We start from the raw sequence: 14,520 nt of genomic DNA, 5'->3' as shown, positions 1-14,520 counted from the left end.
AAGGATGCTATTTTAGTGTTTGTCTGACAAATCGTATAATATGTATGCCTTATTACAAATATGGCAATCACTAATAATTAACATAAATAAGTTTTTTTATGGCTAACATCAATACTATGTTGTTGTGAAATCACCTTTGTGATATCGTCACGCTTTTCCCTTTTAGGGTAGGCTGAGGTATGTTATAATTTTTTCTGGTATAAGCCGGTAAACGAGCAGGATCTTCTGATCGTAAGCAATCGCCGCCGCCCATGGACACTTGAAACATCAGTGGTGTTACTAGTGCGTTGCCGGCTTTTTGGGGGTTAGGAATTTAAGGGTTGTTGTTGGGGAATCGGATGTTGTAAAGATTGAAAAGGGTTAATTGGGCCTCCGGTAACCTCACTCACACAAAGAAACACAACGCAAGCGTTGTTTCACGTCGGTTTTCTATGAGGCCGTGGTATCACTCCGGTCGAGCCGGCCAATTCGTGCCGAAACATGGTTCACCCACACTTGAATGTCGTGTATTTATTCTAGTTTTAAACAACGCTTGCGTTGAGTTTCGTTATGTGAGTGAGATTACGGGAGGCCCAATTATCCCCTCTTCCCAATCCCTATAACAACCCTTAAATTCCTAACCCCAAAAGGCGGGCAAGGCACTTGTAACGCCTCTGATATTTCAAGTATCCAAGGGCGGCGGCCATTGCTTACCATCAGGTGATACGTCAGCTTGTTTACCGACTCATACCTTAATTAAAAAAGACATATTAATATAGTGCAGAAACCGGCCAAACAATAATTTGTTTCTTATTTTTCAATTGTAATTAAATAATACAATTACCATATCTAAGAATGGAATCTAGAACAATCGGTCTCAGTCGTAATTGTTATCAACTGGACCATAACAGCATTGAATTTGCAAAAACTATAACCTCGGGTTGAGCCGACGCAAACATCACTGTCGAGCGCAAAGCCTCGGTATCAAATCCCGGAGCAAAATAATTATTCTTATAAGCTACACGGGTGAGACTGCCTCGTTGGTTGAGCTATCGCAAGTGTGGCTGCCGAACAAGGGGTTTTGGGTTCGATTCCTGGTGCGGGCAAAGTGTTACTGGGCTTTTTTCGCAGTCTGGAATTGTGCCCAGTATATGGCAATAGGTTAACCCCCTATTACATGGGACTTATAACACAAATGTGGGTGTACATTGTACAGCGGCAATAAGTGCCTTAATGTGCGCCTCTGCCTACCCCTTCAAGGATAACAGACGTGACGTTGCGTAGCTACACAGATATGGGTCACCACTGGATACCCGCAACACCAGAGGAGACACAGGGGCGTTGCCGGCCTTTTAAAAAGGCATACGCTCTTTTCTTAAAGGTCTGAATGTCATATCGGTTCGAAAATACCGCCGATATGTGTATAAATACACACTCAGTTACTAGTCAAAATTTATACTTACTAATATATAAAGTTGAACAGTATGTTTGTTTATTTGAAGGCGCTAATCAACGAAACTACTGGTCCGATTTGAATAAGTATTTTTTGTGTTAGTTGAGGTAGGTTAAGGTTATTTGTTGAGGAAGGTTATATATAGGCTATAAAACATTACGCTATGACCGACGGTAGACGAACAGAGTGGGTGCAACTAAGTAGCTAGTTTTTTACTAATAGTATAAGGTAATAGGGTCACCCCCTATTACATACATGGGACTTAAACCATTAATTACGAAAAATCTGTTTTGTTGAAATTGTGCCCAGTATATGGCAATAGGCTTACCTCCTATTACATGGGACTTATAACACAAATGGTGAAAAGTGAGTGTACATTGTATAGCGGCATTACGTGCCGTAATGTGCTCCTCTGCCTACCCCTTCGGAGATAAAAGGCGTTGCAATTTTATTATTAACACCTATACTTCTGCCTACCCTTAAATAGTATAAAAGGCGATGCAATAACCAATAAAGTATTAAATCTCTTTCTAAACGCACTTTTGTCAGCTTTCCAAGCGAGCTAAGCTATATTTAAACCAGTTCGATCCAGTTCGCACCGGTGTCTAAGTACTAGGTATTGCTATCTCACTCTGTCTGCGAATGTACAACCGTTTCGCACGCGATTTTACGCTTTATGTGAACAAAATTAATTTTGTATAGTAGGTGTGTTCTTGTTACAAGTAGTTGTTTTTACTGCGACAAGTTAAGTTTAAAAGTAAATAAATTTTGTAGATTTTTTTTTGTGTTTTTCAAACGTCATTTCCGCAGGCTCCAAGTGTGATAGCGTGATGTTAAATAGCCTAAAATGTACCTTAAATATAGGACAATGACTAGCAAAAAGATTTTTTTAAATCCAACCACTAGTTTCAAAGATAACGTGTGTAAACAAAAAGCTTAACAATATAATGCCAAAACAAACACTCTGTGTGTAAACTGGTTTGAAGCGGTTCGCGCCGGTTCGTTCATTACTTTTAAGGTGTAGCATTGTTAGTACTGATTGCCCGATAATGCGGCCTTGGTACGCAGACACAATAAAAAAAAAAACAAATGTTAAACAATTAGATCATTATTTCGCTTGAGAACGGAATGAGATTCGCAGTAAAAATTGCTTTAAAAATAACTTGTTTTTCGTCCGTTTTGTGGAAAATTTTGAGTTTTTTTTTGCCGGTAATCGAGTAGACGTATCACCTGATGGTAGGCAATCGCTGTCGTCCGTAAACACTTGCAACACCAGAGGCGTTACAAGTGCCTTGCTAGCCTTTTGGGGGTTGGGAATTTAAGGGTTGTTAGGGAAACGGGGATTGGGAAGATTGGGTAGGGGGGAATTGGGCCTCTGGTAACCTCACTCACACAACGAAACACAACGCAAGCGTTGTTTCACGTCGGTTTTCGGTGAGGCCGTGGTATCACTCCGGTGGAGCCATTCGAGCCGAAACATGGCTCTCCCACATTTAACACCTCCCTGTGTTGGTTCACCTGATGGTAAGCAATCAACGCCGCCAATAGACACCCGCAACACCAGAGGAGCCACAGATACGTTGCTGGCCTTTTAAAAAGGAATACGCTAATTATATACTACCATAACTATACAGCTAAAATATTCAGCTAGATTCATACATGGATTGTCTAAGCTATATTTAACCGGTATGAACCAGATTGCACCGGCGCGCACGCTGCTAATACGAAGGTGAATGCACTGTTTAGTACTTTTCAAAATCTAGAAGTTTTGAAAGATTTTTCGCAATAGTTAGCGACTATATGAGTGGAACTTTGATTCAAAGTAAAAACAAAGTATAAAAATGTTGCAAAATTAAAAAAAAAATGGTGTACAATTTCGTTTTGAAATGGCAATAGGTTGACATTGAATAAGTGGTGCCAAGTAAAACAAGTCATCCTTAACATTGTGGCTTCGATTCCGAACTTAAGTTAAGGAAAATAGCTGCGGACTACCTAGCGGGTTTACCGGGGCTCCGGCTCGAAAAGCAGGAGAAGGAACGGGGTGGTTTTTAATCAGTAAGAGTCTGATACTCCTATATATACTCGCCTCGCCCAAGGTGGAAGAAGTCATTGGATGAGAGATGATCAATTTCCAAAATTTTAGTATTTTGGCCTATTATAAAGGGTCTAATAACATAAGTGATAAAGATATTACGCATTGACCTCTGCTTATCCCCCAATGCTATATAAGGCGTGATGTTACATTTACAAGGCTGCACACAACCCACATATTCAAACCTGCATCTCTTTAACCAATGCAACAAAAACTGCAAAATTTACCTCTATACCCAACACACGGAATAACAAACCTTATCCCGTCGAGATAGAGCTTAAAATCTAAATTGTATAACCGGTTTGAACCAGTGTTAACTGGTTATCTAACTATACATTGTTTTCCAACCTTGCTTGCGTGTGAATGCACGATGCGTATGGCATATATATGCATGATTTAATAGTTTTATTGCTAAAGTTAGTATGTCTCTTTAGTTCATTATTGTCGTAAAGGCAACTATGGAACATTGAGTATCAGAGTCGATGTCTAGTAAAATTGATAAATGATAATCGAACTATTTTTGCAAATAGTTTACAATGTAACTCTTTTACACGTCAATCTCTTAAATAACTAGATGAGGCCGGCATTTCCTATTCGACTACTCTGAGAAGAAATGCCGAAACAAACTCAGAGGTCATAGTCTCTTTTAAAGTCCAGACAAAATCAATTAAAGATGTTAGTTGTTTTTAAAGGAGTACCAATTTTGATGTACTTATTTTCTTGTGATGTCCTCTCAAAAGTCAGATAGATTCGGTTCCTCTGAAGGCCCTCAGTTAAGGCTAGGATTTTCTGTAATCACCCTTAGGGATTTTGCATATAGGGATTGGGAATCGTCCGGAGCTGCGGAAAACGTAAAAGGTTACCGGGGCTACGGCTCAAAGCAGGAGAAGGAACGGATTTTAGTCAGTAAGAGTCTGTCACTCCCTCCCGCCTCGCTCAAGACGGGAGAAGACATTGGATGATATTCCACCCTCAAAAAAAAAACAGGCATTCGAAATCAGGGAGTCGTGGCAAAACACAACGCAAGCGTTGTTTCACGTCGCTTTTCTGTGAGGCCGTGGCATCACTTCGGTCTAGCCAGCCCATTCGTGCTGAAGCATGGCTCTCCCACATTAAAATAACTTGATGTTTTATTATTTACTTTATCACGTATTACAATGTGCATATTTTGTATTTGCGATTCGCTACACTCACTTTTACTCACTTGACCTAACATGGAAACTGGTTTCAACCGGTGCGAGTCAGTTCGAACTGGTTTGTGAAATGTCATAAGTACTTTGATGTGGTCTCTTGGCCTACCTTTAGATGCGTTTACTTGAATTTAAATTCTAATGTTGAGTACTTTAAGGTTGATGTTAGACTGAACAGATAATATTACACTTTTCCTCTAAAAGGATTGATAAGAGTTAGTTATGTTAAGGAGTCTATATACTCGTAAAATAGTCACCATCAACATCTTCGGTCTTACAGTACTTTTCCACCAGAGATGTTCTATGCTACGTTGCGGTGGTTGCGTTTAACTTCCACAAAACATATTCATTGGTACACATAGCTTAGTACTGGGGGAAACGGACTTAGCTTAAAATATGTTTTTTATATGGAAAGATGTGTGCTATGGATGGCTTTCCTACTATCGATACATCGCATACTCCAGCTGCACATCTTCCTCGCACAGCTACTTTTTGGCGGCGCATCTTCATAGCACAGCTTACTCGTACACCTACATAGCTTAGTATCAGTGGAAACGGTCACATAGTTTCACAGCTTAGCTATTACATCTTCGTAGCATAGCTACATAGCACATTTGTGGGGTAAAGCCAGTTTTACTCAAAACATCCTCATGTTATCAAAAAGACATGTTTTTACGCAACCACGAATCAAAATTCCAAATGTTAAATTAAATATTGAATTTGAAAGTTGAAAAATTCAAAAATAGTCAAAAACAAGTCGTGCCTTTGAGCATTCGACCAAATCTAGGCAAACACCGTTAAATAGCCATAGCTAAAATTTCGCAGAAATCTTAATTGCAAAACCATCCGATGATAGTCATCCGATCTCTGTGTGAATCTTAATCGGATTCGATAATTATCTGGCTTTTATACAATTTATTATTCTTGTAAATAACTATCGTGTGACATACTAAGTTAACTAAAAATCACGGTTTACTCACGTACATTAATGGAGAAAAGTTCTAATAGTTTCGAGTCAAAAAGAGACTCTATCATGCATGCAAGCATGTCCTTAATGTATGTGAGTAAACCGTATTTTTGGGAAATTTATTATTATCACTAGTCTCTGCCAGTGGTTTTGCCCGCGTTCTCTTAGGATAAAAGTGGCCTGTGTATTTTTTAAACCATAATCTATTCGTTTTTCGAATTTAATTCCGATCCCTTCAGCCGTTTTGGCGTGAAAGATTAACAAACATACAAAAAATTTAAGTGTGGGAGAGCCATGCTTCGGCACTAATGGGCCGGCTCGACCGGACTGATACCACGGCCTCACAGAAAACCGTCGTGAAACAACGCTTGCATTGTGTTTCATTATGTGAGGTTACCGGAGGCTTAATTATCCCTTCCCCAATTTTCCCAAAGCCCGATTCCGCAACAACGCTTATATTCCTAACCCCCAAAAGGCCGGCAACGCACTTATAACGCCTCTGGTGTTTCGGATGTACATGGGCGGCAGCGGCGATTGCTTACCATCAGGTAAATCCGTCTGCTCGTTTACCGGCTTATACAAAAAACTTGCATTTATAATATTTGCTCCATAATGATACGGAAACAAATTATATTGTTATAATCATCATTATTGATAATGATAGTCAAATGATCTGCAATCATTAACCTTACAAAATCTTACATCATTACATAATTGGAGTTCTGTATATTTTTGGCTCTACAGCCTATGTTGAACCAAGCAAGAGTAGGAAGTGGGGTGGCTTTTAGTCAGTAAGGGTCTGATAGTCCCTCTTGCCTCGCCCAAGGTGAGAAGACATTGGATGGATTTCCTCCCTTAAAAAAAGCCTATGTTGAACCAAGGCGGGAGGAACCATTGGTAGATTTATCTATCCAAGCAATGCCTATGTTGAAAGGTAGTTTCATTAGTCCAGCTACCAAGAAATGGGTAGCAGTATCCTCAACAGTTTCCATGACCTAGCTTTGATCCTCAAAACGACTAGCCGGTAAACGGGCGGGACGGATAGCTAGATGGTAAGCAATCATCGCCGCCCATGGACACCCGAAACACCAAAGGCGTTACTAATGACACTTTTAGACGTTAGAGTTAGACGGGAATACGAGTATAGCTACCAGATTGGCGATATATTAAAAAACGGCCAAATTAAAAGTACCCTTAACCGACGAGCATGCATGAAAAGACTGATGACTGTTGATGAAGCGAAAGAAGTATGTAAGATTTGTAGCGATTGGCGTTCCATTGTCTTTGCCTACCCCCATGAGAGAGGAGGTTATGTTAGTTTCTTGCTTGTTCTTCTCTATAGAAATCTACACTTTGGAACGAGCAAATAGCTTCACTAGAGGACTGACCGACCGACAGTTTTTTTTTCACATTGTAATATTTGCTTTGACGTTCAAAAATGCCTTCCCGGTCTATTTGAAATAAATAATTTTGACTTTGACTTTGACTTTGACTATGTATGTATGTACTTTACACAATTTGTTATTGTTATATACAGAACCTTATATACCTATGTAGGTAGGCGACCAGTAGGTATAAGGCCAGTTTTCACTTATTACATAATGATAGCCATTTACATAAATTGTAGTCGGAAAAGGAAATTATTTTGTCATTTTGAAATACTTATCTAGTGTTGTTTACAAAATTGACCAATTTTTTGTAGTTTTAGTTTATTTAAGTATAATATAGGTATGTATTTAACAGGCCTTTGTTAGACAAAGGGTGCTTTTCCAGAGATGTGCTATGCTACGTTGATGTGGATGCCAATCATATTCATTGGAAACGGAATAAGCTTTTTTTTGAGGTGGAAAATCATCCAATGTCTTCTCTCGCCTTGGGTATGGTGAGAGAGAGTGTCAGACTCAAAAACCACCCCCTTCCTTCTCCTGCTTTGAGCCGAAGTCCCAGTGAACTGTTCAGTTGTCCACAGCTCCGGAAAACGGACTAACCTCAGCTATGTTTTTTTTATATGGAAAGATGCGTGCTACGGATGCGTGCTGTGTGTGTGCTATGGATAGTTTCCCTACATACTACTACTTTATATTTTTCTGATAACTATTGGAACTTTGCCAATCACCTGGTGCCATTTGGACGTCGATTTCAGGGACACGCTGTATAATAAAATTTCAGACTAACATCAATTTTCAAACATCTTGGGAAAAACCATAGAAAACATTACTCACTGCCATACAATTTTAATCTTTAACCTACTTAAAATAGAACACATTTTCCCATAAACAAGTTGTATACATAATTATGCCGTAATTTATGTGCCGTGATGAACTGCATGCTTAGAGAGGTCGTTGACCTCGGGGTCAAGGACCTTGGGCTTGTTTGTTTATGTAATCTCTTATATACAAAACAAACTCGTGTTTGTATGTTTACAACTCGAAAACGGATGGACGTATTTTCGTGAGATTTGATGTCTTTTGTAATTGAATAAAATTAAATACAACTCCTACTTCTGCCTACAATCATCCGGAGCTGCGGTCTACGTAGCGGGTTTATCGGGGCTCAAGCTCGAAGAGCAAGAGTGGTGGTTTTTAGTGAGTAAGATACTCCCTCTTGCCTCGTCCAAGGCGGGAAAAGTCTTTGGATGATTTCCCTCCCTTAAAAAAGAAAACTTCTTCCATTGTACTGGCAGTAGCCTTATGGCATACAATGGAAGTGCTCTCTGATAAACATAAACCTGCTATCTGGTAAACGTGAATGTTAGGTAGATCGTAGATTAAGACTTAAATTAAGAAGGCAAATCCTCCGCTAGCACCGGTCACTTTTGCCACCCATGGCGTTTAATGTGTCAATGATAAAAATAACCATAATATTATTTTCTCCCAGGAGGCAATGGCAATGGGGTACCTCGTAAGACCAAGAATGGCTCCACAAAGCGACTGCCCTTGGTCAACTCAGCACCGCACCTCAACAACAACCTGCAGCTTCCAAGAGACGAGGTCGTGTTCCTCAACACCACCTCCAAGTGTCCTTCTATTGATGAGAAGAAAGAGAAGATGTTAGTATAACCTAGTAATAAATTTTTTTATGAGTAAGGGTGGTGAACGATCTTACGTATTTTCGGATGGTAAGCAATCAGCCGCCGCCCAAGGACACCCGGAACACCAGAGGCGTTAGGAATTTAAGGGATGTTGGGGAATCGGGGATTGCAAAGATGGATAGATGGAAGGGTCATTGAACCTCCGATAACTTCACTTACACAAAGAAACACAACGCAAGCGTTGTTTCACGTCGGTTTTCTGTGAGACCGTGGTATCACTCCGGTCGAGTCCAGCTTGCAGTGCTTTCTGATGATATAAATCATCTGAACCGGTATCTCCAACCCTACGATAGGTGTGATAATAGTGTCAATCTCTACCCTCGACAGGCTTGATGATTATGATGATGAATATTAATTCCTTGTTATTTTGTCCACAGACTTGAAGAAGTTCCTGAACCAAAGAAGCCTACAAAGGTAAGCAAAACTCTTCTTTCCTTTCTTTTTATGGAAATCACAAGAGGATCTGCGATCACCGTAAGTGTGGGTCTGCCGACAACAAGCAATGGTACAGATTCGTGCGTATGGTGCGTCGTGTTCCTCGTGCGCTTCAAAGAGCCATCAGACCACCACAGATAGGGCCCAGTAGGGCTGATGCCGAACCGGACCTGCCTACTGACTAGCGGGTTTCTGGGGCTCTGGCTCAAAAAGCACTAGTAGGAATGGGATGGTTTTTAGTCGGTAGAAGTCTGACACTCTTTCACCTCACCCACTGACTAACTGTGAAGGAAGACATCGTAAGAAACCCTGGGCTTATAATTTTTTATTATAAGTTTGAAACGAACACCAACCCGCATTGAGCAAGCGTGATAATTAATGCTCATACATTCTCCGTGCGATAAGAGGCATTTGGTCAGCAGTGGCCACTTATAGGCTGTTGATGTGATGTGATGTGAAACGGCAACGTGTTCCGGCTGATGGTGATGATAATATTGGTTCTTTCTTTTTCTTCTTTCTTCTTCTAATATTGGTATTTTGTCACCAGACCGCTCGAGCCGGACACTTGGTGAAGATGACGATGCTGGTGGCTTGCTGGATGTTCTTTACCATCGTGTTTCTGCTGTACAATGAGAAGGAGGAAGTCACCAGGCATTCTTCTGTCGCGCCTGGAGAAATTAAGAGTAGGTATTTTTATAGAATGGCAAACGAGCAGACGGATCACATGGTGGTTTTTTTCTTTTGTATAAACCAGTAAACAAGCAGACGGATCACCTGATGGTAAGCAATCACCGCCGCCCTTACAACAGAGGCGTTACAAGTGTGTTGCCGGCCTATTGAAGTTAGGGGTAGGGGAATTTAAGGGTTGTTGGAGAATCCAGGATTTGGAAGATTGGGAAAGAGAGTAACTAGGCCTCTGGTAACCTCATTCACACAATGAAACACAACGCAAGTGTTGTTTCAATCCGGTTTAAAACAGGAGAAGGAACGAGGTGGTTTTTAGTCAGTAAGGGTCTAAAACTCCCTCTCGCCTCGCCCAAGGCGGAAGAAGCCATTTGGATGATTTTTACCCCTAAAAAAATGATACTGTTTTGTTATTTTGGTTTTACGAAAAACCCATGTAAAAACTTCCATCGTCACTCTTGGTTAAACATGTGTGTTTAGTGTGTTATACGATTAGGCTTGCAAATTTAAATACGTAACCGGTTTGCCCTCGTTTGCGAGATTAGCGCGGACACACAACTAACTTCCTAACGTAATAATGTTGGTGTAGATTATCTTGTATGGTGATTCAGTTGTGTACTTAACACCATTTATATCTGAATTGTTTCTTACCTCCTGCTTAATACTGTAAGGAAGAATATTAATACTACCCTTAGCGTGCTTTTCCTCTGGAGCAACGGTTTTACCGGGTTTACCGGGGCTCCGGCTCGAAAAGCAGGAGTAGGAACGGGGTGGTTTTTAGTCAGTAAGAATCTGATACCCTCTCGCCTCGCTAAAAACGAGAGAAGTCTGCTGCTCCACCAGAGATGTGCTATGCTATGTGCTGTGCACGCGTTTGGCTTCCGCCAATCATATTCATTGCTACACTTAGCTTAGCACTGGTGGAAACGGAGTCAGCTAAGCTATGGTTTAAATGGAAAGATGCGTGCTATGGATGGCTTCCCTACTATCGATACATTGCTTATTATCACACCTATTATTAACCTAAACCTTTTCAACGTCGTAAAAATTATAGCAAGTAAACCTTACTATCTACATAAAACAAGGAGACCCATAGTTCCACACAGCAATGAGCTCTCTGGTTTTATTACAAACTTCTAATTTCTATATTCTTCTGTTCCCCAGGTTATCCTCTACACACGGCTCAGGATCTCCTATCAATATCCCTAAAGCTCACCGGACCATTTTTATCAGAACAAAGTGAGAAGAAATTGAATGCCAGTCAAATGATGAACATGGGGAAAATGGACGTATGGGTGGAGGGGGTCGCAACTGCTCTCAAGAATGAAGTTAATAGGGTAAGTCAGAGATCCCCTGTAATCTGTAATAGGGTGGATGACTGATTTTTATTGTAATGTCATTCTTGGGGTCACACGGGTTGCCGCTTAATCGACTCTTGATACCCACGGAAAGATTAGAGATGGTGACAGAATGTAGTCTCATCCGGAGCTGCGGACTACCTAGCGGGCTTACCGGGGCTCCGGCTCGACAAGCAGGAGTAGGAATGGGGTGGTTTTTAGTCAGTAAGAGTGTGACACTCCCTCTCGCCTTGCCCTGGCGAGAGAAGTCATTGGTTGATTTTCCCCCTGAAGAAAAAAAGCTGTCGTCATGCGACTAATACAGCGAGAAGACACGACAGGAGGATATAATCATAACAAATACTAAGTTAATTATTATGTTTTTCGGCTTACTCACGTAATTATTTGACGGGGAACTCGACTACATAGTAGCAGCGCGACAATGCTGCGCGGAATACTGCTCATGAATATGAGCCTCTAGCATGGCTTGAAACTAGTCGAGTTCCTCGTCAAACAATTACCTGACTAAGACAAAAAACATAATATTTTACTTATTATGTCCCCAGCGCCCTTGCCTATGTGTTATTCCAGACCATAATACTCGTTTTGAATTTCATCCCAATCCCTCAGCCATTCTGCCGTGATTGAGTAACAAACATACACACAAACTTTTGCATTTATAATATTAACTAGCGACCTGCCCCAGCTTCGCATGGGTGCAATGGTGATATATCATGCATGTATTATACATATAAACCTTCCTCTTAAATCACTCTATCTATTATAAAAACCGCATCAAAATCCGTTGCGAAGTTTTAAAGATTTAAGTATACAAAGGGACATAGGGACAGAAAAAGTGACTTTGTTTTATACTATGTTGTGATAACAAGATTAATTTTGTCCACAGTCCCCTCACTGGACAATCATGTTGGATCCCGAAGATGAGATAGATTTCACGGAGGGTGAGACTCGGACCACCGTCCTCAAAATGGACGCGAATCCAGGACCTAATGCTAGTTACTTCTTAAAGATGAAGACCAATGTGAACACAACGACCCCATTCGCGTTGAGTTATACGATGGACCCCCTGGATATCTCTACTGGGGTCATCTATGCCTGTGTGCTTTTGGGGGCCCTCTATGTGCTGATTATTTTTGAGGTGAGACTGTTTTGCTGATATTTCGTTTTTGTTTTGTTAATGCCAAGGTCATTTAAATAAGACTATGGGTTTTTTGGTAAATGAGCAGACGGACCACCTGATGTTAAGTAATCGCTGCCGCCTTCGGACAACCGAAACACCAGAGGCGTTGCCGGCCGATTGGGAGTTCGGAATTTAAGAGTTGTTGGGGAAGATTGGGAAGGAGAGTATTTGGGCCTCCGGTAACCTCACTTGTTGAGCGTGCAAGCGGTGTTTCACGTTAGCTTTCTGTGAAGCCATGGTATCACTCCGGTCGAGCACGCCCATTTGTGCCGAAGCATGGATCTCCCACACTTATAAGCTTTCTTGAAAAATTGTCTATCCTTGACAAAAAGATTTATCAATTGGAACCAATACTGAATATAAAATGTGTATTACAAATTTAACAAAGAACGTTCAATAATGATTGTTGAACGTGAGTGTAATAGTATGGCCTAATTAAAACCATATCTTCAATCTTCCAGGTTATAAACAGGACGATGGCAGCAGTTCTGATCTCCACTACATCATTAGCAGCTTTATCCATAGCTGGTGAAAGACCGACGCTACCCGAGCTGATCTCCTGGCTGGATGTGGAGACTCTGCTCCTACTCTTCAGTATGATGCTGCTTGTCGCCATCATGGCTGAAACTGGACTGTTCGACTTTCTAGCTGTTTTTACTTTTGAGGTATGTTGGGTAAAGGTTTTGTTTTATTTTAGACTAGCTACTTCCGCGCGGTTTCACCCGCTCTACTCGGCTCCTATTGGTCATAGCGTAAGGTTTTATAGCCTATAGCCTTCCTCGATAAATACACTATCCAACACAAAAAGAATTATTTAAATCGGACCAGTAGTTCAGGAGATTAGCGCGTTCAAACAAACAATCAAACAAACAAACTCTTCAGCTTTATAATATTAGTATAGATTAGTATAGATTTAGATTAGATTTAGATTTCAGCCATGATCGTCCCACTGCTTATTTGTTTTATTTTAGTTTTCATTATCTTTAAGCGTCAGCTCATAGAAGTATTCCACGGTGCAGGTTAAGAGTACTCTGCATTTGGCCTTTTTCATGTATTTTACCTATGGGCGTGAACTCGCATCAAATCATTACAATCGGTTTTCTTAATAAATAATGAAGTTAAACGCCTCGTTGGTCTAGTGGTCGCAAGTATGACTGCCGGGCAAGGGGTCTTGGGTTCGATGTCCGAGTCTGGAATTGTGGCCAGTATGTATATGACAATAGGTTCACAACAGGTAGGAAAGTGGTTGTACAGTGTACATTGTATATGCTAATGTGCACCTCTGCCTACCGCTTATGGAATAAGATAAGGTGTGACGTTGCAAAAAAATAAGTAAAATATTTGAAACATCAAGATATTTACAAAGTATAAGTATCAAGAAAGTATCGTCACAAACGCTTCATGTTAGAAATGACGATTTTTCAGCAGTGGTACATTATAAGCTGAAAAATCTCAATCACAGAATGAGAAACATACACTAAAACCTACCTCTCAGCTGTAACGATTTTCTAAACAAACGAAGAGTAAAGATAGTGCATAGATTGCCCTGATCTTCACAGTTATCTCCAACTATCTCTAGCAGCACTGAGATAAGACGGGGAGCCGTTATCACAACATACAAAGATATCTTGAAGTTATCTTTGCAAATAGTAGCGACTTGTTAGTTTTACCGCATTTTATTCAAGTGGTTCGACAGGTTTTTGTCATCTTTCATTTATAATGGAGAGCTCCAAAGGAGGAGGATTCCATCCCTCGAAATTTGGACTCTTTTTTTTTTGAGGGGGGAAAATCATCCAATGACTTCTCCCGCCCTGGGCAAGGCGAGAGGGAGTGTCGGACTCTACTGACTAAAAATCACCTCGTTCCTTCTCCTGCTTTTCGACCTGGAGCTCCGGTAAACCCGCTAGGTAGTCCGCAGCTCCGGATAAATTTGGACTCTTACTGACTGAAAACGGGGTGGCCGTTGATACTCTTGCTCGTTAAGCCGGAGCCGCAGCCGTACTGGGCCCCATTTGTGGTGGTATGATGGCTCTTTGAAGCGCGCGGAACGCGACGCGTCCCACACATGGGTCTGGATCTGGTCGGGCGGCG

The 14,520-nt window shown here is 41.0% G+C and overlaps 1 protein-coding gene across 2 annotated transcripts in view; it reads left to right on the top strand.

Annotated features, from left to right (window-relative positions):
* Positions 1-13,094, top strand: part of LOC126912011 (P protein-like) — a gene marked incomplete at its 3' end in the record, with an annotated part of 39,684 nt that extends 26,590 nt beyond the window's left edge. For both annotated transcript variants that reach the window (XM_050701991.1, XM_050701990.1), the window contains 6 exon segments: positions 8,559-8,730; positions 9,150-9,186; positions 9,755-9,890; positions 11,056-11,228; positions 12,136-12,387; positions 12,891-13,094. In XM_050701991.1, coding sequence (XP_050557948.1) covers positions 8,559-8,730; positions 9,150-9,186; positions 9,755-9,890; positions 11,056-11,228; positions 12,136-12,387; positions 12,891-13,094 — 974 coding nt within the window.
* Between the last annotated feature and the right edge of the window lie 1,426 nt (positions 13,095-14,520).

This window comes from Spodoptera frugiperda, chromosome 21, assembly GCF_023101765.2.
Source record: "Spodoptera frugiperda isolate SF20-4 chromosome 21, AGI-APGP_CSIRO_Sfru_2.0, whole genome shotgun sequence".
In the NCBI taxonomy this organism is placed as follows: domain Eukaryota; kingdom Metazoa; phylum Arthropoda; class Insecta; order Lepidoptera; family Noctuidae; genus Spodoptera; species Spodoptera frugiperda.
This window is presented reverse-complemented; position numbering and strand designations above follow the sequence as displayed.